The 25937-nt window shown below is 38.4% G+C and overlaps 1 protein-coding gene across 1 annotated transcript; it reads right to left on the minus strand.

Annotated features, from left to right (window-relative positions):
- Window positions 1-64: 64 nt before the first annotated feature.
- On the minus strand, window positions 65-25672 carry dis3l (DIS3 like exosome 3'-5' exoribonuclease). Its single transcript, XM_054611835.1, is given in 19 exon segments — window positions 65-1213; window positions 1215-1327; window positions 2284-2455; window positions 3397-3542; window positions 3630-3808; window positions 4469-4623; window positions 5285-5520; window positions 7310-7598; window positions 8519-8611; window positions 9506-9756; window positions 10667-10828; window positions 11007-11176; window positions 12900-13079; window positions 13181-13259; window positions 13883-14050; window positions 16129-16264; window positions 18167-18295; window positions 20027-20180; window positions 25497-25672. Coding segments are annotated over 19 exon segments (3171 nt in total). The 5' UTR covers window positions 25645-25672; the 3' UTR covers window positions 65-1002.
- Window positions 25673-25937: the final 265 nt, after the last annotated feature.

The raw sequence follows: 25937 nt of genomic DNA on the forward strand, positions 1-25937 counted from the left end.
ACCTGAACAGAGTTTATCTAAACAGGATTTATTTACTACTTAAGAGTGTTTACTCTTGCTGAACTTGTGGTTGAACAGACAGCTGAAGGAACATCTGAAATGTTTTATTAAAAAATAATAGTCTTTTGAGAAACATCCTGATTTCTGTTTTAAGTTTCTAAATTTAAAATTTGCAGAAAAAGTTGTTCCAAAAGTCAAAGTTTGATAAACTATTAAGAGCAATTATTTACAGCCAAAACAATTCACAATGTCGTCTTAACTTTAAAGTATTCATATAAACCTAACATCATGTTTGATTATTTGTGTCTTTTACTTTTTCTATTTATCTGTAATATTGATTTATTTGTGATGCTGCAACAACTGAATTTCCCTGCTGGTGATCAATAAAGGTTTATCTCGACTTATTAGTGATAATAAACTAATATTGGCCCATACCTTATATCATATATAAATATTAATATTGGCATCAGGCTCATACACTGATAAACGTTTTCTGTTATTAATAGTTTTGAAGAGTATATAAATCAGATTATCATTTGGGTGCTTACTTAATTCTTGATGGTAAACATTAGTTTATGCTTTAATAATTTATCCTCATTCATGTTTTATTCTTATTTGTATCAGCAGTAATTGAAGTGTCACCTTTTCTTATTAAATGTCAGTGCTACGTTTCATTTAAAGTCTTATTTTTCCATCTTTATGAACAAGATGACATCACCGTTAACCTACAGTTCTTCTCTATTTACGTAATAATCAAAGACAGTATATTTTTCCTCATTTAATATCATCAAATAATACATTTTACACTTTGCATTATCCAGCATTTGTCCGTTAAATGATAGAAAAATATGCAGATGACAAAAATCTTCCGTCATGATTCACAAAATGCTGAAAAACGTCAAACTTTTAATTCATAAAAAGAGAAAATCCTCTCTGCTGGTGTTTGTTCTGATTATTAGGAGATTATTGTTCATGTTTCCAGTAGTCTCTCTATTTTTAAAACTATGCTGTAGTTGCACAGACCTGTGAAACCAGGTCCAGGTCCAGCAGGGCCAGCTCCCGGACCTCCTCCAGGAGGGAGTACAGGTTGGGCGTCTTGCTCTGGCTGAACTCTCGCTCCTCTCTGGAGAGTTTGGCCCGCCGGCTCTTCTTCTCCTCGGCCTGCTGCGACGCCTCCTCGGCCAGACGCACCACCTCCTGGACCAGCTGGCTGCGGCGGCCCTGGGGGCGGCGGCTGGGGCTCCGGGACGCGGTGGGGCTCGTTGCTGACGACCTCCAGGTTTAGACCGTCGGCGTGGGAATGCGTGGAGCGCACGGAAATACGGACCTGTGGAGAGGCACTCAAACGTCACACCAAGTCCTCCATATGATCAGTTAAATAAATAACAAAACATGTTTCCATCTGTGGAGAACTGGATGAATTAAGGACGGGAAAGTTAATATCCTAATATTTGTAAGAATATTTATCGTAATATAAAGATATTTGTAATAACAAATGATGCTTGTAATGAATTAAACCACTTGTAGCACTTTGGAGTAATGTTTTAAAGAGTGGGTCTGTGTTTTTGTAAATGCAACATAAAGACCAAGGAAAGGCAAGTACAAATAGATTAAAAAAATACAGGATTTTAAATATTAAAAAATACGCTGTGCAAATATTATTTTTTTACGACTGAAACATCTGACACTGACAACAATAATAACCACATAATGTGCAATATTGCTTCTTTCAACATTGTGAAATATTACATTTAAATTTCATGTGCAATATTATTTTCATTAACTTTCTAATACTTTTTCAATATACTGAATATTACTTTTCCTATTTTAGTTTCCATTAAGCTCTGGTGTTTTATTTTGACTCTTGCTTTTAATCCTTGTTGTTGATGTCTATATTTATTTACTTTACTCTTATTGCTATTGTATTCTATTTTGCAATTGTGTCAATATTATTTATTTTACACTTAACAATTGTTATTCTATTGTTCTTATTTGTTTATATTTATAATCTATGGTTTTTTGCTCTTTTGTTGTAATCTTTAATGAAACTGTTAAAAGTTTCATCAAAGTTTCATTAAAAGATAAAGTTATATCTTATCTTATCTTAATATGTGATTTGTTTAGAGACACAGAGTAAACTAAACTATAGAGGGCACTTTTTAACTTTTCTTTTAACAACACAATACGATAATTTTGTTTCAATTTGATTTCCCATAAAGTAAGAAATATCCAATTACTGTCCTAAAATAATAAATGCAATGATAGATGCATCCTGTGACTCACGGTGATGTGGTCGAACAGTCTGAAGGTGGAGGTTCCGCAGCTGGAGGTGGAGGTGATGTGGTCCGAGTGTCTCCGCACGGCACCGCTCTGCCACTCGCACCGACCGCCCGGTCCGACCGCCACCACCTCACCCTCCCTGTTCTTCAGGTACACCGGCCCTTTAACTCCGTACCTGCAGAGAGAGAGAGAGAGAGAGAGAGAGAGAGAGAGAGAGAGAGAGAGACAGAGAGAGAGAGAGAGGAGAGACAGAGAGAGAGAGAGAGAGAGAGAGAGAGAGAGAGAGACATAGAGAGAGAGAGACAGAGAGAGAGAGAGAGCACAGGTGTGTCAGGAACTATTTTATTACACGTTTTTATTAACCTCAGAACTCTAAAGACACAAGAAAAAAGATAATCAGTACAAAATGTTTCTTTTTCTTTTTAAGGTAACTTCCTCCCAAACATTAACTAGATAAAGTCTTAATATTATTTATTATTACAAAGATTAAAAACACGTTAAGTGTAATTTACATAACTTTCCGTATTTTGAAAATGCAAAAAAAATATTCTAAATACTAAGAATGTTTTTTAAAATGTTCAGTGGACTAATAATTACTTGATTTCTTTTCTTTCACTTTAAATTTTTTTAATGGAACTATATTTTTCTGAGGTGTTTTTTAAAGATATATATAGTAAGCATGAATCAGTTTGGAGCTGAGAGCCAAAGAGGAATCAGTCCTAAAACAATTAAATGAGTCACTTCCTGTTCCTCCGTCTGGAAGTCAAGGTGTTTTCTGAATGTTATTTATATATATATAATATATATATATATATATATATATATATATATATATATATATAAATAAATATATTAAATAGGTCAGTAAATATCATTCTGGTGAATTTAGAATCTTTTACGTGTCTTTAAAAAGTGACCTGAAAGTCATGTGACCGTGGTGTAGTTCCTTTACTTTACACTTTACAAAAAATCATAAAAGTGGGGTTTATTTGTGAAGATTATCATGATGAACAGAACCTGTAAGTATCATAAACGCTTATTTGTCACATCGCCTTCATCCTTTAAAAATGTAACTTAGATGTATAATTATTTTGACATAAACATCTGTATTCGTACTCTGGGACAAACACCAACACGCCGTTGTCTCTGATGGAGTAGATGACGGCGTCGGCCACACAGCGCTGGTCCGTCTGAGGGTCTCTCTCTTTGAAGTAGAGACACTGAAACAACTCTGTGGACAACTTCTGGGCCTGCTGGGCGGCCTGGAGAGGTCACACAGAGGTCAAAGGTCAGACGAGTTCATTTATGTACAGAAGAAGTGAATTACGATAAAAAACAACAGCACCGACCCGGTTCTTGTTGTTGATGTGATGAGCCGTTTCCTCCAGCTCTTTGTTACTGGTTACCGCTCTGCCCGGGTCCGACCCTCCGTCCACCTCGATGGCAGCGGTGAGAAGCCGGTGCACCACGATGTCGGCATAGCGACGGATCGGTGAGGTGAAGTGAGTGTACCGGTCCAGAGCCAGACCTAAAAAGAATCAACACAATTGGCCAGAAACAAATGACATTTTCTTTAAGTCTAAAATATGGACTGAGGAGGAGTGACGTAGAGACGCCGTATATCGACCTGTCAATCACTGTGTGTAGCCCCGCCCTAAAGCATCCCCTGCTTTATGGTCTGTTTGACTCTAAATGGAGCATCATTTACTAAATGAACATCATGCTGTATTGAAGAAGACTTGAAACTAGAGATTGAGACCATAAACTCATGTTTACAATGTTTACTGAGGGAATAAATCAAGAGAGAAGTAGAGTCATTTTCTCATAGACTTCTATGCAACCAGAGGAGTCGCCCCCTGGTGGACAGCAGAGAGAATGCAGCTTTAACACAGGAAGCTTTGGCTTCACTCAGCAGAATCAGAGGTTGCCGCCTGAACTCAATGCAAGCTCCATTAGCGTTAACTGCTAACGTTAACTAGCTCTCCTCCTTCCGATTTCAAAACAGATTTGTTGTTCATAATATATCATTATCAGGAAAAGAATACGGGCAGGATGTATGGATCAGGTAGCCAGTGACATGCTTAGAAATGAGATAAATGAATATGCCGCTAAAGATCGTTTGAAATGAGGTTCAGCTGAATGATGCAACAAAAATCTGAGGATATTGTGAAGATATTGACTAGTGTACCGTAATGGTAGAACTGGTCTGTAGACTGGAGACCAGTGGAGAAGTACACGGCCTGAGACATGGCTGTGGTGGCCATGATCCTCAGCATCCTGTTCACCAGCGGGTCCTGTGGGTCCACAGCCTGATCCAGAGAGTCCGCTAGAGCCTTGTTGGTCCTGGAGGAACAGAACTACCTGTTATATACCTGAATATTAACGGAAAAACCACGATGGAGGAAAGAAAGTGTCGATTTTAACTGGTAGAGAGCAGAGTTGTTTTGTTTTTTACTCCAGAATAACATTACAGAAGCCCTGAGAGTAAAAAAAGGTGTTTATCCATTTTCCAAGTCGGATCTAAAAAAAATTCTCTCCTGTATTTATAATTTAAGAACAGGTGAAAAAAATGTATAATCTTTATGAATATCTTTTTATTATTCATCTGTGAAAACAAAAGTTTTGGCAGGTGGACATTCATTTTTTGTCAGGATCATTTTAAAGTTTGTTGTTGAAATACTCGGTTTGACCACAAGAGGCACCACTACTCCATGTTTAAATAGAGAACCAGAGGTTGGAGCCTGGATGGACCTCAGCCTCTTGTGGCTAAAACGAGTATTACAACAAAAAAACACTGAAAAAACCCCCCCAAAATAATTTACATGGCAAAACTTGTTCCCCAGCAGATGAAAAAGGGGAACTTGGATAGATTATCCTGGCAATTATTTTTTTCCACCTGTTCTCAAGTCATATACCTTGGAGAGAAAAATAAAAATCACTCTCAGGGCTTCCGTACAACATGCCTGTAAAATGAGCGTAAACAGCCAGCTTCATAACCAGTCACCTGGTGTCGATGGTGAACCCCCGGGCCGTGGCGCTGTCCACCAGCTGGCTGAAGAACTCCTGCCGTGGAGGCGGGTGACGCCTCAGCAGGGCCTGGTGGGGGAAGGCCTCCTGGATCTTGCGCGCCACCCAGTGGTTGGCGTAGATCATGCACTCGGCCACGGTCTCGTGGACCTCCAGAGGCTGACGGGGGACCAGGGCCGTGATGTTCCTCGCCTCGTCCAGCTGGGCTCGCACCTGAGGGGGGGGGACAGGGAAAGAGTTTGAGCCAGAACATAGGGTAGGATTGCAAAATTCTGCTGCTGAAAAAAAGTCCCCAACAAATGCACCATTTCCCCCTGTTTGTTTGATAAAAACAGCTGTTTCAGGAATCTTTTTTTAAACATGAAACTATAAATTTGTGACCGTTTCTTTAAAGGTGTACGACTTGAACTGAGAGAAGGGAAGTGGGAAAAGATTTAGAGACTCAACACATTAATGGTTTTGGTCTCTTTATGGGATTTGCTGACAATAAGCCCCAGCCTAACCCTTGAAGACAATAAATTTTCATTTTTTATTATTATATGTATTATTTTTATTTGTATAATAAATATATATATATATATTTTTAAGTCTTTAAATATTATATATTTTTTTATAATTAATATATATAAAGATTTTTTTAATATAAAAATATATATATATTTATACATTTATTTGTTATTCGTGCAGATCTTTCAGGGAAAGTCATTGGTCCTAGTCGACAAGTAGAACATAAAGTCATTATAAGAAATACTTTTAAACATTTTCGTTTCCAAAATCCTCACTGGCCAAGAAGTTTTATCTCACAGTGACATATTTTCACAACTCCACCAGGTAAAGGAAATAGAGAAACTCTTATTCTAGTAGGTTAAATAAATAATGGTTATCTTGAACACAATAACAGTATTTTGCAACAAAAGAAAACATGTCATTTTATGATGAAACCTATTGTGATACAACTCAATCCATCACACGTATCTAAATAAGGTAGAAGACATTTTATTAGAACAACAAGAAGAACTCGTATCTTGTTTTGACGGATGAGCAACCAGGAAACACACAGACTGCTCTGTATTCACACAGACTTTACGTTTTTACTTTAGATTAACGTTTTCCATGCTGCTTTTCTGGTTCTAGTCTGTCCACCTGATTTTAAAACCTGCTGCAGGCTTGTTCAGTTCTTCCACATCAAACTGGGAGGAAACATTTTATTTATAGAGCTGGTTTTGTGGAGAGAGGCAATGAAATGTAATTTACCACTACATCTGTAAACAAGATATGAAGATATATATAAAAAACAAGAGAGACGAATAAGCCTGGTACGGCAGATAAATTAAATGTTCTTTAAATCATGATCTATGGCTTTTTGGTGGAAATGAAAAAAAAAAAGACATGTTATCTGGATAAGTCATGGTCACTGGGAAACTAATGTATGCTTATTACAAAAGCGTATTAAGGCCATTGTAAGTAAAATAATAAATAATACAGAGCCGTGGACGGGGGTGGAGGGGGGGTTATATCACAAGAAGAAACTCAGAAATTTAGAAGAAAAAAAAACATGAATATTCTGAGATTAAAGTGATACTTTGACCAAAAAGATAAAACAGTTTTCTTCTCGTAAATTTGTGACTTTAAGATCTCAAAGAATATTAAAGTTATTTTTCCACTTAAATATACAACTTTAATTTCAGATTTTTCCCCCAGAGAATAATACCTTCGCTCCCCTTGCTTTGTAATTATTAACTTCACTTAGAACTTGAAAGTCAACTTCCTGAAGTCTTTATTTATATACAGTATTAATGACCATGTGGTATGAACCATTTTAACGGTATGACATGAAAGAAAAAGAAAATTAATTAATTTACTGGAAATTATCTCAGTGGAATATGAACAATACTTTATTTCATGAATGATTTATAATTTATTTCATGAATGATTTATATAAAAAGAATAATTTTGAATTTTGAATAAATAAGAAAGAGTAGGATAAAGGAACCACTCGTACCTCCACCCCTTCCAGCTCCAGCGCTCCTCCTCTGTCTCTCTGAGCCCGGAGGTGTCTGGCGACCCGAGTCAGCGTCTCCAGAGCTCCGGTGAGCCGAGCCAGCGCCGCGTCCCTCTCCTTGGACCCGAGCCTGTCCAGCTCCGGCACCTCGGCCGGCTCCCCGTTGAGGAGCGCCTGGGCCAGCTCGTAGTGCAGCTGGTAGGAGGAGCGGATCAGCGTGCGACCGTACCACACCTTGACCACGGCGAGGGTTTCTGCGTCGAGCTCCCACATCACGCTCATGGCGTACCTGGAGAGCGGACACGGATGCATTTCAATGACATGTTAAAAGTTAGAAGGGTTTTTATTTGTCAGTAAACGACAGGGTTGCAGAACGAAATTTATATTAAAGTGCCAATTTGCCACATAGGAAAGAAAACATAAAAAACTATATTAAATATGAAGAATGGTGGATGAATTAAGGAGTCCCACAGTCAGAGGAAAGAAACTGTACGGAAGTCTGGTTGGTTCATAAGATGATTGAACAGATTGTAGCTGTGGTGGGATGTTTGTTTTAATATCCTTTTAGCTCTGTGCAGGCACCTCTTGTCATCAATATCACTGATGATCAGTAGATGGGTACCATTGACCGTCCATGCCGTACACATCCCATTCCAGTTTGTAATGTTTCCAGTCAGGATGCTTTCTATTGCTCCTCTGTTAAAAGTTAAGCAGAACTTGGCACTTGCAATTTTGTCCATTTAAGTTTTCTTAACAAAATACAGCCGTTTATAAGATGTTTTCACCAGGATGGAGATGTGTGATGACCACGTCTGGTTGTTTGATTCCCAGAAACTTAAAGCTGCTAACTTGCCCCACAAGTGTGCGTCTTCCCCTCCTTTCCTTCTAAAATCAACGATCAGCTCCTTGGTTTTACTGACGTTGAGCAGCAGGTTGTTTGTCTGAGCACCACTCTGCAAGACTGTTGATTAACTCTAAATATGAAGTCTCCTTGTTTGTAATCAGCCTGATTACGGTAGTGTCATATGCAACCTTCACAACAGAGTTCTCCTCATGTTTGGGATGTCGCGGTCGTTGGTGTATGAACAGGAAGGGGGCCGAGCATAAAGCCCTGGGGTGCTCCGGTAATTCACTGTTATGTCTTTTTGTGTTCCTGAATGCCCGCTAATTATCAAAACGTGACGTAGAAACAACGTGGAGTTTACTAACCTGTCGACTCCTCCCAGCAGAGAGCAGAGGTCCGCACTGAGAACAGAAGGCAGCATGTCGTACCGGCGGTCGGCCAGGTAATACGTCGTGGCCCTTTAAAAGACACAGAAGAAGAAGAAGATTAATTTACCTTAATTTCCGTTGCCATTGTTCTGTCTACAAAGATGACAATTATAACCTGCCACATGGGTCATTTAAATCAACAACAAAGAAAGGAAACGCTTTATGGGTGTGTTTGAAATTCAATATCATTCATGCTGTAATATTATTTGTGAATCAGACCTTGAGACGAGGCAGATAGTGGCTGCTTGCTTTTAATACATTTTTCTTTTAAATATCATGCATTTATTTTGTTTGTATTCGACATAATCAACACAAAATGAAAGCTCTTTGTAGTAACTTTAATTGGTAATAAGGTGATGATGCTTAATAAAGGTAGGACAATTTAGACAATCATGCTGTTTCATACTTTGTGTTTGAATCCTAAATAATTCATCTTTTTAGTTCTAATAACGTCCCTGCAGGCGACATTTTACACCCAAATTTGTTGAGTCAGCAACAGGTCGTGAAGTATTTTCCCCGCTCTGAATCAAGAGATGACAAGTTTGATTTAATGATACACTAAACAATCTTTAACATTGAAACATTTGTTTGCTTTTATTGTTTTCATCAGGTGTTTCTTGTGAAATCCTTAAAGCACTTTGGGTAATAAATGTGCTATGTATAAAAGAAAAGTGCCTTTCTATCAACTCCTGGAATTCATTCTTTTGATTGATTTGCATCTTGATAAGTGCAAAAAGACCAAAGTTTCAACAAGAGAAACGTTTAATTCATCTGAAGACGTTTTCTATTGTCACAATATTGTTTCTCTGCATGTTGGTTTTGATTTAGCAAAAAAACAAACATAAAATGACATCCAGGCAGCAGCGTTCTGGCCTCTTTATTCTTCTCCATCTCACCTGAACTGTCACTTTAACCTGATCTCACCTCGTCCGGGCCTCCAGGTCGGTCAGCGTTCCCTCGTTGACGAAGTGCGTGACGTCTGCGATGTGAACCCCGAGCTCCAGCAGCTTCCCGCCGGCGAGGCTTCGTACCGACAGCGTGTCGTCCACGTCCTCGCAGCCCCGCGGGTCGATGCTGAACACCAGGTGAGTCTCCCTCAGGTCACGCCGCTCCGCCACCTGAGCCGGGTCCAACGTCCATGGCCTCTCGGGGGAGTTCACCGGCATCTCCTTCAGCTGAGGACGGACAGCATTTTATTTCACTTGTGCTTAGACTCTTCTCTCACCAGAGGACACTCTTTAAAAATATAAAGGTGCACATATTCCTTATGAACTGAAAAGAAAAAAGAAAAACGCAAGGCTGTTCCATTAATCTGTGTGCGGAGCATCAAGACTACCCAATAATGTGTCCTCGTCAGGTTAAGAATAGATTCATAAACTCTCATGGACTTAGAAAACAATGTTCAGGGTCGTGACCTCTAAATCTGCTCATCTTCATCGTGCTGTTTAAAAAGTTTCTTCAACAAAAAGTGACGTTTGTACTGAGTGTTTCCCAGCACCGTGTTTCTCCTCGAGGTGTAACAAGTCTTACCTTCCTCATTAAAGCTTTGCATCGGTTACCACACAATTAATTATAATTAAAGATTCATTTATGGATTTTTCTAGACCGTTGAATTGCAAAAAACAGCTCCAAATGAAGAGATGCAGATTCACAAGTGAAGGAATATGGTCAGTAATTTGCGGTGGAATATTTTACTTGAAAAATTACGGACATGGCAGATTTACACGAGATTAAAATCACAGACGACCTCTTTTATTAAAAACTAGTCGAAGTCGTATATATATATGTATATATATATATATATACTTCGACTAGTCATCTGTGCAATATTAACAAGCATTCTGTCCGTTTTTTACATCATATTGTAGTTATTGCTCTTTTAACGTTTTTTTTTATTATTTATTATTCTTTACTGTGTGATTACTTATTTATAATACCTGTTTTTTTACTTATGTCTCTTGTGTGCATGTCCACTCTGCTGCTGTAATCCTGCATATTTCCCCCCTGTGGGACTAATAAAGGATTATCTTATCTTATCTTATCTTATCTTAACCCTCAGAGAGCGAGAAGCTTCCCCAGTCTCACCTGTGCGTCGGAGAAAGGCGGCACGTGGATGCAGTTCTCTATGAGGATGGTCTGGACCTCCGTCTCCAGCTCTCCAGCCCGGCCCAGAACCCGAACGCTGTGGCCGTTTGGATACAGCGACGTGCTTTCCCAGGAATCAATGCGCACAACAACTCTGTGGTCCTGATGGGGGGGAGAAGACAAGAACCAACACGTTTAGCCGTCTTCAAACCCGTCTCTCAGCTTCTTAATGTAGAGAACTATTCTGCCTCAACTGAACTGTGAAATAGTAAAGATATCCCATCTTATATTAGCGGAACTAGTTTCCTGATCCGAGTGTATAACTTGTGGAGGAGCAGACCTGCAGAGCGTCGGCCTGCTGGGTGCTGATGCGGATCTTGGGGATGCGGTGGTCCCAGGGAATCGCCAGGATGCGCTGGGAGTTCCTGCTCTGAGGCTGAGGCCCGTCTCTGGGGGGGAAAGTCACCACGTAGTCCCTCCAGTTCCTCTGCAGGATCCCCACAACACGGCCTGTGGATATTTGTTCAGAAAGAAATCATTTATTGTGTGTTTTATTGTCAAAATTCTAATTTTTCTTCCAGGACATTTGCCTCGAAATCATCTAAGTATATGATCACTTATATTCACTCAGAGGTTTCAATGGTTTCCATTAAGTAAATGAAAGTGGACCTTTGAGTTAGATTATTTTGTTACATTTACCATAAATTACAGATGAATGTCAGTGCTTAAAGTATTAAAATATGCATTAAAAAAAGGAAACGTGGAGTTTTGGAACGCTAATAGCATTATGAAGAAATGCTTGATGACATTTGTTCCTTTGTCTTAAAAAAACGATACATATTCACTCAAGTGGTTTCAGAAGTAATCAACAGCAGTTTGTGTTTCAAATGCATTTGACATTAAGTAAGCACACGCTGCTTTTTGGCGAAAAACACTGAATGCAAATTTTTGTCCATCCATCCATCCATCCATTTCCTTCCGGGGGCGAAAAACACTGAATGCAAATATAACTTTGTTCAAGAGAAAATCTTATTAAGAGAACTTTTTTAACAAGGGTTCATAAAAACATGTCATGTATCAAAGCAGGTAAAACTGAAATGTTTTGAAGACAAAACAAAAGATTTTGCAAAAATGGTAAATGTACTTGTATAGCGCTTTTCTAGTCTTCCGACCACTCAAAGCGCTTTTACATTACATATCATTCACCCATTCACACCCATTCACACCCATTCACACCCTGATGACAGGAGCCACCATGCAAGGTGCCACCTGCACATCAGGCCTCTAAGTCTGACTAACATTCATACAACACCCACACCGACGGCACAGCCTTCGGGAGCAACTTGGAGATAAGCGTCTTGCCCAAGGACACATCGACATGGACTACCGGAGCTCGAACCGCCGATCCTCTGATTGGAGGACGACCCTGCTCTCCACTGAGCCACAGTCAATAGTGTAAAAACTAACTCACTCCTGTAGTTTGGTTCATTTGTATTAGTTTTTACTGCCAGCCAGGAGACTTTGAAATACCTTTAAAAGGCCAAAGTCTGACACACCTTCAAACCTAAAAGAGTCCTCAAACAAGAACGTGTTCGTATTCTTATCTTTTCTTTACAATTGGTGAATTCGGAAAGTTCTCTTAAGAACTTAAAAACGGAATCTGTCTGTACGAGTGCTCCTTGAGGCTCAATGTCTTAAGTCACAGAATTGTTGGACTGGGGGATTTTTAAAAATAATTTATATTTATAATATTGTGAAATGTAAACATTATTATACATTTTTTTGTTGTATGAGGTTGTTTGAGATGTATCTATGTTTTATTTTGTATTGTATTGACTTGCCTGCTGTTGCTGCCTTTTTAGCCAGATTGTCATTGTAAAAGACACCTGGTTCTCCATTTACTTATCTGGTTAAATAAAGGTTAAATTAAGTGCAGTGGGGTTTTCTGCCTCTTACTGCACTGTGATATGTTTTGTCTCCATGATGTTTGTGTATTTTTTTAAATTGTGCAAATAAAAACAAAAATTAATTTGAACATGTTTGATCCTATCAGAATGTCTAGACGAGAAAATACTTAACGGACTGAGTTTTATAACCACAATTCACAAAATGATCAAGATCACAGGAGTGAGTTCTAGTTTAACTCTTGTGAAATTGTTTGAAAAGTTGTTTTTGGTGACAGCATAAATAAATACGTGGCGTTAACGAGTCCCGCTGCTGTAGACGGACTCACCCGTGGGCATCGGTTTCCTGTCGCCGTCCTCCCCCCCCTTCTCCTCCCCCTGACCCTCAGTCAGAGCCGTGTCCTTCCCTCTCCACTCGCTCCTCGGCAGCAGCTCCACCACGACCACGTCGCCGTGCACCGCCCGGTTACGGTTCTTAGCGCCGCACACCAACACGCCCCAACTCAGATCTGGAGAAAGAGAAGAAGAGAGTGGGGAAGGGGTTAACGACGGCGGATTAAAGAGAGAGAAGAAGACTGATGAGAGGAATTCTTCTGCTGAAGTTCTGCACCTGAGTTCTTGTTGGACAAACCCTCCGTCGAGATGGAAGCTTCGCTGTGCGCCCGATGCTTGCTGACATTCAGAGAGCCCTGATGAGAAGGAAAGAAGGATGAGATTTATTTATGATGTGAGGAAGCCGATACAGAAGAGTCCTAAAGCTGCATTCTCTCTCCTGTCCACCAGGGGGCGACTCCTCTGGTTGTATAGAAGTCTATGAGAAAATGACTCTACTTCTCTCTTGATTTATTCCCTCAGTAAACATTGTAAACATGAGTTTATGGTCTCAATCTCTAGTTTCAAGTCTTCTTCAATACAGCATGATGTTCATTTAGTAAATGATGCTCCATTTAGAGTCAAACAGACCATAAAGCAGGGGATGCTTTAGGGCGGGGCTACACACTGATTGACAGGTCGTATACGCCGTCTCTACGTCACTCCTCCAAAATCCAGATATGGTTATTTTAGTTTATTGCTTGCAAAAAAAATAAACATGGCGTCGGCCGTAATCAAAGACGGCGCCCGTCAGTCCAAAAACCAATGGATGACGTCACCATGACTACGTCCTCTTCTTAAATACAGTTTAAGTTTTCACTTTTAGGGGATATTTTGTGTTTTTCCAGAATTATTTCTAGAAGCCTTATGTTTATTAGAACATCTGTTCTATGTAAAGACTCTCTGGTCATAAACCCATGTAGGTGGACTCGTCCTGTACCTGAATGTACCGTCCAGACTTGATTCCAGCCTCCAGGACCTCGGCGGGCAGATGTTCGGTGTACTCTTTCTCCGTTCCCTCGCTCTCCTTCTCTTGCAGCGCCTGGGAGATGGAGATGTACAGCTCATGAGCCGCCTGCAGCTCCGGCAAGAAGTTCTGCAAGAAATCCTGGAAAATACAGAGAGACATGAGTGAAGACGTGTCAGGAACAGATTAAAGGTACTGTGAGGAACTTTTAAATGGTTCTGAAACAGACCCTGCTGCAGTAAATGAGGTTTTCTAAAGGGATTCTGGTGCTCAGAAACACTACCACTTTTGTCCACAGGGGCCGCCAGAATCAACACAAAATGAAAGTTCTTTGTAGTACCTTTAAATAATAATAATGTATATATATTATGATAATAAATTATGGGTTTAGGGTCTCCATATGTCAGGTGTTGATACGTAATTAATGCAGGACAATTTAGACAATCAGGCTGTTTCATACTTAGGGTTTAAATCGAAAATAATTGGCCTTTTAAGTTCAAAAACGACCCTTCCGGCGCCTCATTTTTGGTCATTTTACACTCAAATTTTATTAAGTCAGCAATTTGCTTCAAAGTATTTTCCCCCACTCTAAATACTAAATGAGAAAAATTTAATTTAATGATACACAAAATACTCTTTAACATTGAAAACAGTTTGAATAATTGTATCGTGCTGGTTCTCCCGTCTGTTTCTCTGTTTCACCTCTAAACATCTCTAATGTCCCTTTAATATTAAAAGATATTAACAGCCTCTGCTTATCCACCCATCAGCTTATCTTCCAACAATATAAACTTATTTCCATAAAAACATGAGAACTGTTAACAGATAGACCAAAAAAATAAAGTGTTTGCTCAGAATTCCCATGTTTTTGAATGAATTTCAAGCTTCTCATGCATTAAAACAACTGTCAGCGCTCCACTGAGTCGTAATAAAACTTAAAAAAAAGAAACCATAATGAGAGTTTAGTTTTGTGACATTATTTTTCCTTCACTACTTTAACACCATTTTAGTTGTCGAGCAGCTCAGTGGAGCGATATGTATTAATTTAGATACGGGGAATGGCAACGCAAGATAATAAGACAAAAAACTACTTCAGCATTCTAAACAATACATGCTGTTCTATAAATAACATTTAGGATACAAGGGGTAATTAAAGAGATTATTTATGTAAATATCTAGATGTTTAACAGTGTTTTGTAGTCTGTTGGTCTTTGACTCGTGTACTTATCTTCTATAGTACATACATTCTGTGATGTCTTAGTATTTAAGTAAGCATTTAATCTGAGTTAATCAACTTTCAGAGGAATCATAGTGTGATGTTATGATCATATGATGTTATTAAACTACACATTTCTGTTGTCAAAATGAAAGTTTTTTTGCTTAAACTTCTCATTATGAAGTAAAATGTTGATTGCGCAATTTAACGTCTGTAGAATAATGACATCATCGCGTTTAGATCGGTGTTACAGTAACTCTCGTGATAAATTCTAGACTTTGGAAACATCAGATCACATGATCCTCATTAGCAGATTGAGTTTTTCTATGGAACTGTAGATGTTTAAATCTTCATTAGTACAGGGCTTCAACTTTGTTCCCGCAAAAATGGGGCATAAAAGGGCCAAAAAAATATATTAAATGACAACGGGGCTCCATCTGCTGAGGAAGGTCATTCGATTCGAGAGCTCCAGAAAAAGCAATAAATTAACCTTGAAGTAAAACAGTCTGAAACTCAAATTGATGTTAAACTCGTAAAAGGGTTTCCAAAAATATTGAAAACAGCACACACACACATATGTTTGTATATATACATATATAAAAATAAAAATAAAAATAAAACAGGGTGTTCACATAAATCCTGGATAAAAGAAGCAACATTTTTGAACTGTCCGTCCAACTTAATGTTAATGTTTTTAAATCCTGACTGAAAAACACTGTAAGGCACACCTGTATTTCTTTTATTTTTCTAATTTATTTCCTAATTTTTTAAAAGCCTTCTGTGGACAGGTGTTGTAAATTTGTATTATCACCACAAACACTAAACGTAGTGCATCTGGTCTTAATGCATAAAAAACAGTGAAGGACTCGTCGCCCTATTTTTGGACCAACGCAGCGCTACAACTTCGCCCAAAATGAACATCAACGCCCTCAAATTAAAGCTTTAACGTCGGCTCTTTAACCTCACAGCTGTTTGTCACGACCACTCAGTGAACGTCTCGTACCTGGATGGAGATGACGTAGACTCCAGAGTTGAGGCTGCTGTACTGAGCCACGGCCTCCCGGTCCTCCGTGATCATCACCACGTCCCTCATACCGGCCAGGTGGTTATAGTACCACACCGCTGCAGAGTACACACACCTACACACACACACACACACACACACACACACAGCTTATGAAGTACAGCTTGCCTCTTAAACTTTCATATGCTGTATTTAGATACTTTTATCACATAAAGTACCTGTAACAGACATGACTTCTCTGGTAAATGTCTAGTTTATGCAGTAAACGACTCCAGATTGCAGCTTCAGCGTTAAAAAAGTATTTAAAAGTGGATCTAAAAAGTTGGGGATGACTTAATGCGTAACACAGGTGGACCACGTCATCAAGAGCCACATAATTAAATCTTTATCATAGGAAAAATCTTGGTGGTAAGCAGTACTTTTACTGTCTCTCATTATCTCGTCCTTCTGTATCGGAGGTTTTGCGCCAACAGGAAGCTTCCTCGTTGGCGGTTTAATCTCTGCAGCAGATGATCTACAAATGCATCGATAATAATTATGCAAATTAGGTGAGAATACCTTCACACACACATATTGATTTTTGTTTGGTTTTCTCAGTTTGATATCATTTTGATTTGAGCGTTGGGGGATTTTGGGCACTAGTTTGACTTCTTTGCATAAAAAAAATCAAAGTATCAGCATGCGGCCGTTTTATCGACCGATCCATACGTCAAACAGATCGTTGGCAAAGGATCAAATATTTTATATTAATATATTACTGAATGGAAGAGGTGCTGCAGGAGAGGAGTACTCCACATCTTCATACACTGAACCCTCAGAACCCCGAGCAGCTTTGGGTTAGAGTTAGAGAGAACTCAAAAATGTCTTAAAACAGAAAAAGTTGAATTCCTTTGATTATTGATTTTACAAAAATTGGCAAACAAGTGTCCACAAGTGTTACCAAGGTTAGAACAAAAATGAAGGCTCCACGTTCTAAATATATTAAGTTATTCATATTTTTACAACCTCTACTTCCAGCCTCTCCTCTCTGCTCTGTGTTCAGCAGCAGTTCAGACTGTTGGTCTCAGATGAATCAATCATGGCTTCATAGTTTCACTTAGGAGCTCAATTTTTTTTTTTTACAGAATCTGTTTAAAACAAAGGGTTTATTTAGGCAAGATTTTAAATGAGACACGTAGAATAAAATGTTATTGATGAAATATCACTAATGTAGGCTTAGTTTTTGCTGCTTCCTTGTCTGATGGAAGTGTTAGTCGCACATGATGTGTTCAAGGGCCGTCGTAAAGAGGAAAATCTGACAATTATGAGCTTCTGGCTTTGATAAACGGTGTAGTTTTAGCGATTTATTAAAGAAAACATGCTTTCCCATCCCGCCGCCGGGTTTAAGGTTTCAGAGAGTCTCAAATAATTGCCGAAGTCCATATTTAGGTCTCATGTGCCTGTACTTTCTTTGTTATAACACCTGTTTTCTATCTGAATGGAGGAAAAACATCTTTAGAAAACAGTGTTATTGCCCCTGAATCCCCAAGGAGACAAGACACTGTCACTTTTTGATTGACAGCTTAGCCAGGAGGCGGGCCCTAAGTGCCGTGTGGTTCAGAACCAGCAGCTTGTTGCACAAGTTGAACTAAAGTTTACGTGAATTCAGGGTTTATACATTACTAAACTGCATCTTTAAACTTTCATCTCAAATCTGCTGAAGGACTTATTTTTTAACTATTTTATAATTGAAACTACAGAGAAAGTTCAGTAATAAGTTGAACATTGTGGGTCTCCACTAAGAAATAGTCTCGGTAAAAACTACATATTTAATCAACATTTAAATAAACATAAGTATCGTGTTGGATTGTCTGCAGATCCCAAATATCAAAGGACACACATTTAGACCCCACATCATCTCACTGATTGTCTCTTCTCTCTCTGAACTGGATTTCTATAAAGTCCTGTATTTTCTAAATACTATGACTACATGATTGTACTTTATATACAGTACTTTTGTGAGGATATGAACACTCACCTGGTCTGCCACTTCTCCTGGCTCTCCCCTTTCTCTCGTGGACAATAGGAATACTCCTGAAACTCGTTGGCGAACAGCACACAGTCGTGTCGGGGGTCTTTGATCAGGTTTCGTAGACGGTTGTATTGCCTGCACAGACACAAACACACAAAAACAAAAGGTACTCTTACAGTCTGAATTCAAAGAGAGAACTACAACAATTAAAATGACAGATTAAAAGAATAGTGTGACATTTTGCAACGAGTCATGAGTCAAATTTGTGTCTTTGCAGCTGTTTTATATCTCTTTGTTGTCATTGTTCTTCTAGTTGTAGTCTTTTTGTGTCTCTTTGTAGTCTTTTTGTGTTTCCTTGTAGTCATTTGGAGCTCCTTGTGTTTTTTTGTATCTATTTTTGGTCATTGTCAGTCTCTTTGTTGACTTGATGTGTCTCTATGTAGTCTTTTTGTGTTTATTTGTAGTCAGTTTAAGACTAGTTGTAGGTTTTTTTCTGTATCTTTGTAGTCAGTTTAAGACTAGTTGTAGGTTTTTTTCTGTATCTTTGTAGTCAGTTTGGGACTAGTTGTAGTCTTTTTGTGTATCTTTGTAGTCAGTTTGAGACTAGTTGTAGTCTTCTGCGTTTCCTTGTTTCTGTGTTTCCTTTTTTGTATCTATTTTTGGTCATAGTCATTCTCTTTGTAGTCTTTATGTATTTATTTTCAATCAGTTTGAGACTAGTTGTAGTCTTTTTGTGTATCTTTGTAGTCTTTTTGTGTTTCCTTGTAATCATTTGGAGCTCTTTGTTTTTGACACTGGGCCCTTGGGCCTGTGCCTGGTGGTTCAGTTATCCATCCGTGTGCACAATTAAACAAATGAGATATGAATCAGTAATTAGTAAGTTCGCCTGCTGGTTGGCTGATTTTCTTTCCTTTGGACGGAGTCAGGATAACAGTTCCCCCAATCCCAGTCTCTAAGCTAAGCTAAGCTAACCAGCTGCTAGTAATAGCTTCATATTTACTATAAAGACTTGAGAGTGGTGTCCATCTCAACAAATTATTCCTTTAATGTAGAATGTTTACAGAATTGTGGTTTCAGGGAGTGAGCATCACATAGCTGGATATTTCTTATATGCGTCCGATAAGCATATGACGCACTTTACAATATATATGAGCAAAGTTTTCAAAGAAACTCAAAGGTCATGCAACACCCCCCCCCCCATACACCCACCCACCCACACACACACACACACACACACACACACACACACACACACACACACACACACACACACACACACACACACACACACACACACACACACACACACACACACACACACACACACACTGCTCGTTTCTTGTGAGCTCCCTGTGGGCTGGAGTGAATTGGAAAACTGCAATTACTGACACAGTATGGCATCAGAATTTGCTCCACCAGCTTTGTCCACCTAATCAAAAGTGAAGCCTCATCATATAGTGATGCAACATTTAGAAAAATGGCCATGTAAGCAGAAAAAAAATCCCAGAAAGAAAACCCGTGTGGGACTCCTTATTTACAGCGTTCACCCGGTTTGTCAGAAAAGGGTATTGTGTGGGAGACGTGTTTGAAGTCAGAGGCGGCGTCTCGTTCAGCTGGCGTCAGCGGAGCTCCGATATAATGAGGTTGACCTCTGCAGGTTCTTTTACACTCTGGTGCAGGACGGCTGTAATTAGAGGCCTAATTCAAAAGCAGCCTCAGGAATTAAAGGTCTTGACCACGGGAGCCGTTCCCATCGCCCTCAGGGTGCCTGGAGCTGCAATGTTTATTTCTATTTGCTGCAAGAAAAATAAGCCGGAGCTACCGAGCAAATGATCAAACATGTGCGGCGTGTCGGTGTGAGCGTACCTGCGGCCCTTGCTGTGCTGCACGGCCTGGCAGGCAGTCTGGGTGAAGACGATGCCCTGAAGCTCCCTGAACTCCAGGATCTCCAGGTAGTCCACCACCACGCCGACATCCGGGACCACGTAGTGGGTCAAGTCTCCAGGCAGCACTTTGCCATCTGGTTGGAGGAAAACAGATCACTATCATGGTCATTTTTGGGGGCTTTTTTTTACTGATTCACTTCAACATTTAACATCCAGATGTGCACAGTAATCAGAGTTTACCGGTTTGTAAAACTGTGCTAAATTGGTGCTACTAACTTTTTTTATTTGCACCTGCTCTGATCAAGTGTCAACATTTCTAGAAGGAGGTAATTACTTTGACTTAAATGTGAGAAAGTCCAACATTTCTTTCCCTGCATTCTTTATTTCTACAGCTTGTTGCATGTAGAAGATTGTCAGAAGCTCTAAAAAGAGTGAAAGCAGACATTTTTATGTAAATTGTATTTCAAAGTGTCTCGGATAAACATCTGTCACCTCACATTAGTTGTGTTCCAAGTCACATACTTGTTTATTTTTACATTTAGTGCATACTGCAGCTGCCCTTACAAAGTGTGTACTGTTGCATGCATTATGCATTGATTTCGGACGTAATACTTCCTACTCATACACCGTATATAAGAAGTGGACGTAGTTGTCGTGATGTCACATCATGCTGTATTGAAGAAGACTTGAAACTAGAGATTGAGACCATAAACTCATGTTTACAATGTTTACTGAGGGAATAAATCAAGAGAGAAGTAGAGTCATTTTCTCATAGACTTCTATACAACCAGAGGAGTCGCCCCCTGATGGACAGGAGAGAGAATGCAGCTTTAACACATGAAGCTTTGACTTCACTTTTCAGAACCAGAGGTTGCCGCCTGGTTTTTAACCATGGCACCTTGAATTTTAACCTCTTGCTCATACAGTATATGTGCTTCGCAGAGGATTGTGGCTCAGAATTGACAGAAAAGCATGCTGGCTTAAATACTGCAATGTAGTAGAACATCCTGGTATTTTTGACATACCACATTAAACATATACTATGTACTGGGACAAACTAAATATATCAGTATCGGAATGAAAAAGTTGGATCATGCATCCCTACTGAAAAGATACTGCTTGCTGTCAGACAAATGTAGTGACGGTAAAAACTACAATACTTACAATCAAGGTACAAAGTAGCATAAAATGGAAATACCCAAGTTAGGTACAAATAACGACCAGAGACATTCATAGTCGACTAATTGATTAGTTGATTTAATTGACAGTGAAAGAATCACACAATAGCAACACTTTAAATCCTAAGTTAACCAGATATGTGCTCGTGAGTTACCTAGAAATAACTCCTGCAGCATAAAAAAGGCATTATAATCGATTAAAGAGAGCTTAAAACGATCGGTTAGTCGACTAATCGACTGAGAGCGAGCAGCCCTGAAAATAACTATACCTCAAATGTTTAGTAAATGTGCTTAGTTGCATTTTACAGCTGGTTTACACTGATTTAACTCTGTTTTAATGGCTGATAAACCAGCGGACACATGATGTAAACAAGTTAATTATGCAGCATGATGTAAACAAGTTAATTATGCAGCATGATGTCAACAAGTTAATTATGCAGCATGATGTAAACAAGTTCATTATGCAGCATGATGTAATTATGCAGCATGATGTTAACAAGTTCATTATGCAGCATGATGTAATTATGCAGCATGATGTAAACAAGTTCATTATGCAGCATGATGTAAACAATGCAGCATGATTCATTATTATGCAGCATGATGTAATTATGCAGCATGATGTAATTATGCAGCATGATGTAAACAAGTTCATTATGCAGCATGATGTAAACAAGTTCATTATGCAGCATGATGTAAACAAGTTATTATGCAGCATGATGTAAACAAGTTCATTATGCAGCATGATGTAAACAAGTTCATTATGCAGCATGATGTAATTATGCAGCATGATGTAAACAAGTTCATTATGCAGCATGATGTAAACAAGTTCATTATGCAGCATGATGTAAACAAGTTCATTATGCAGCATGATGTAAACAAGTTAGTTAAGCAGCATGATGTAAACAAGTTAGTTATGCAGCATGATGTAAACAAGTTCATTATTATGCAGCATGATGTAAACAAGGATGTAAACAAGTTAATTATGCAGCATGATGTAATTATGCAGCATGATGTAAACAAGTTAATTATGCAGCATGATGTAATTATGCAGCATGATGTAAACAAGTTAGTTATGCAGCATGATGTAAACAAGTTATTTAAGCAGCATGATGTAAACAAGTTCATTATGCAGCATGATGTAAATTATGCAGCATGATGTAATTATGCAGCATGATGTAAACAAGTTCATTATGCAGCATGATGTAAACAAGTTCATTATGCAGCATGATGTAAACAAGTTCATTATGCAGCATGATGTAAACAAGTTCATTATGCAGCATGATGTAAACAAGTTCATTATGCAGCATGATGTAAACAAGTTCATTATGCAGCACGATGTAAACATGATGTTCATTATGCAGCATGATGTAAACAAGTTATTTAAGCAGCATGATGTAAACAAGTTCATTATGCAGCATGATGTAAACAAGTTCATTATGCAGCATGATGTAAACAAGTTCATTATGCAGCATGATGTAAACAAGTTCATTATGCAGCATGATGTAAACAAGTTCATTATGCAGCATGATGTAACAAGTTCATTATGCAGCATGATGTAAACAAGTTCATTATGCAGCATGATGTAAACAAGTTCATTATGCAGCATGATGTAAACAAGTTCATTATGCAGCATGATGTAAACAAGTTAATTATGCAGCATGATGTAAACAAGTTCATTATGCAGCATGATGTAAACAAGTTAATTATGCAGCATGATGTAAACAAGTTAATTATGCAGCATGATGTAAACAAGTTAATTATGCAGCATGATGTAAATGCAATGTTTAGTTATGCAGCATGATGTAAACAAGTTCATTATGCAGCATGATGTAAACAAGTTAGTTATGCAGCATGATGTAAACAAGTTAGTTATGCAGCATGATGTAAACAATTTAGTTATGCAGCATGATGTAAACAAGTTAATTAAGCAGCATGATGTAATTATGCAGCATGATGTAAACAAGTTAATTATGCAGCATGATGTAAACAAGTTAGTTATGCAGCATGATGTAAACAAGTTCATTATGCAGCATGATGTAAACAAGTTCATTATGCAGCATGATGTAAACAAGTTCATTATGCAGCATGATGTAAACAAGTTCATTATGCAGCATGATGTAAACAAGTTAATTATGCAGCATGATGTAAACAAGGATGTAAACAAGTTCATTATGCAGCATGATGTCAACGAGTTCATTATGCAGCATGATGTAGTTATGCAGCATGATGTAAACAAGCTCATTATGCAGCATTATGCATGTAAACAAGTTATTATGCAGCATGATGTAAACAAGTTCATTATGCAGCATGATGTAAACAAGTTAATTATGCAGCATGATGTAAACAAGTTCATTATGCAGCATGATGTAAACAAGTTCATTATGCAGCATGATGTAAACAAGTTCATTATGCAGCATGATGTAAACAAGTTGATTATGCAGCATGATGTAAACAAGTTCATTATGCAGCATGATGTAATTATGCAGCATGATGTAAACAGCATGATGATAAACAAGTTCATTATGCAGCATGATGTAAACAAGTTAATTAAGCAGCATGATGTAAACAATTTAGTTATGCAGCATGATGTAAACAAGTTAGTTACGCAGCATGATGTAAACAATTTAGTTATGCAGCATGATGTAAACAAGTTGTAATTATGCAGAATGACTTAAACAAGTTCATTATGCAGCATGATGTAATTATGCAGCATGATGTAAACAAGTTAGTTAAGCAGCATGATGTAAACAAGTTATGTATTATGCAGCATGATGTAAACAAGTTATTATGCAGCATGATGTAAACAAGTTAATTATGCAGCATGATGTAAACAAGTTAATTATGCAGCATGATGTAATTATGCAGCATGATGTAAACAAGTTCATTATGCAGCATGATGTAAACAAGTTAATTAAGCAGCATGATGTAAACAAGTTCATTATGCAGCATGATGTAAACAAGTTCATTATGCAGCATGATGTAAACAAGTTCATTATGCAGCATGATGTAAACAAGTTAGTTATGCAGCATGATGTAAACAAGTTATTATGCAGCATGATGTAAAAACAAGTTCATTATGCAGCATGATGTAAACAAGTGTAAACAAGTTATTATGCAGCATGATGTAAATTATGCAATGATGTCATTATGCAGCATGATGTAATTATGCAGCATGATGTATTAATTATGCATGATGTAAACAAGTTCATTATGCAGCATGATGTAAACAAGTTCATTATGCAGCATGATGTAAACAAGTTCATTATGCAGCATGATGTAAACAAGTTAGTTATGCAGCATGATGTAAACAAGTTCATTATGCAGCATGATGTAAACAAGTTATGCAGCATGATGTAAACAAGTTCATTATGCAGCATGATGTAATTATGCAGCATGATGTAAACATTATGATGTAAACAAGCAGCATGATGTAATTATGCAGCATGATGTAAACAAGGATGTAAACAAGTCAATTAAGCAGCATGATGTAAACAAGTTCATTATGCAGCATGATGTAAACAAGTTCATTATGCAGCATGATGTAAACAAGTTAATTATGCAGCATGATGTAAACAAGTTCATTATGCAGCATGATGTAAACAAGTTCATTATGCAGCATGATGTAAACAAGTTCATTATGCAGCATGATGTAAACAAGTTAGTTATGCAGCATGATGTAAACAAGTTCATTATGCAGCATGATGTAAACAAGTTCATTATGCAGCATGATGTAAACAAGTTCATTATGCAGCATGATGTAATTATGCAGCATGATGTAAACAAGTTCATTATGCAGCATGATGTAAACAAGTTCATTATGCAGCATGATGTAATTATGCAGCATGATGTAAACAAGGATGTAAACAAGTTCATTATGCAGCATGATGTAAACAAGTTATTAGCAGCATGATGTAAACAGGTTAATTAAGCAGCATGATGTAAACAAGTTCATTATGCAGCATGATGTAAACAAGGATGTAAACAAGTTCATTATGCAGCATGATGTAAACAGGTTAATTAAGCAGCATGATGTAAACAATGATGTAAACAGGTTAATTAAGCAGCATGATGTAAACAAGTTAATTAAGCAGCATGATGTAAACAAGTTCATTAAGCAGCATGATGTAAACAAGTTATTTAAGCAGCATGATGTAAACAGGTTAATTAAGCAGCATGATGTAAACAAGGATGTAAACAGGATGTAAACAGGTTCATGCAGCATGATGTAAACAAGGATGTAAACAGGTTGACTATGATGATCAGCTGGTTTACCCTGCTGGTCGCAGTCCGCCGCACACAGCGCGCTGTAGCACGGCACGGCCTCCCTCAGGTAGTGCTCCCGGACCACACGCACCCTGCGGCCGCGGCAGCTCCTCAGGTGGAGCACCTTCTCCGTCTTTACCATCCTCACCGCCTCCATCAGCTCCAGCGCCGTGTAAACAACCCCACGCTGCACTACCAGGAAGTGCGTACGCAACGGCGAGCCCCGTGACGTCATGACGCAGAAGCGACGTCCCCCCCTTCTGTTGATGCGTTCAGGTGCTGTCGGGAATAAGGAGCGTTCGTGTGATTAAATTAGATTAAATTAGATAATCCTTAATTAGTCACACAGTAGTAATGTGTAGTGTTAAAGCAGGGCAACAACAACAAGGTATCAGTCAAGAAATGCTAAATATAATAAATATCATGCTGACCAGCCCCATGTGGATATAC

This window comes from Anoplopoma fimbria, chromosome 2, assembly GCF_027596085.1.
Source record: "Anoplopoma fimbria isolate UVic2021 breed Golden Eagle Sablefish chromosome 2, Afim_UVic_2022, whole genome shotgun sequence".
Lineage (NCBI taxonomy): Eukaryota > Metazoa > Chordata > Actinopteri > Perciformes > Anoplopomatidae > Anoplopoma > Anoplopoma fimbria.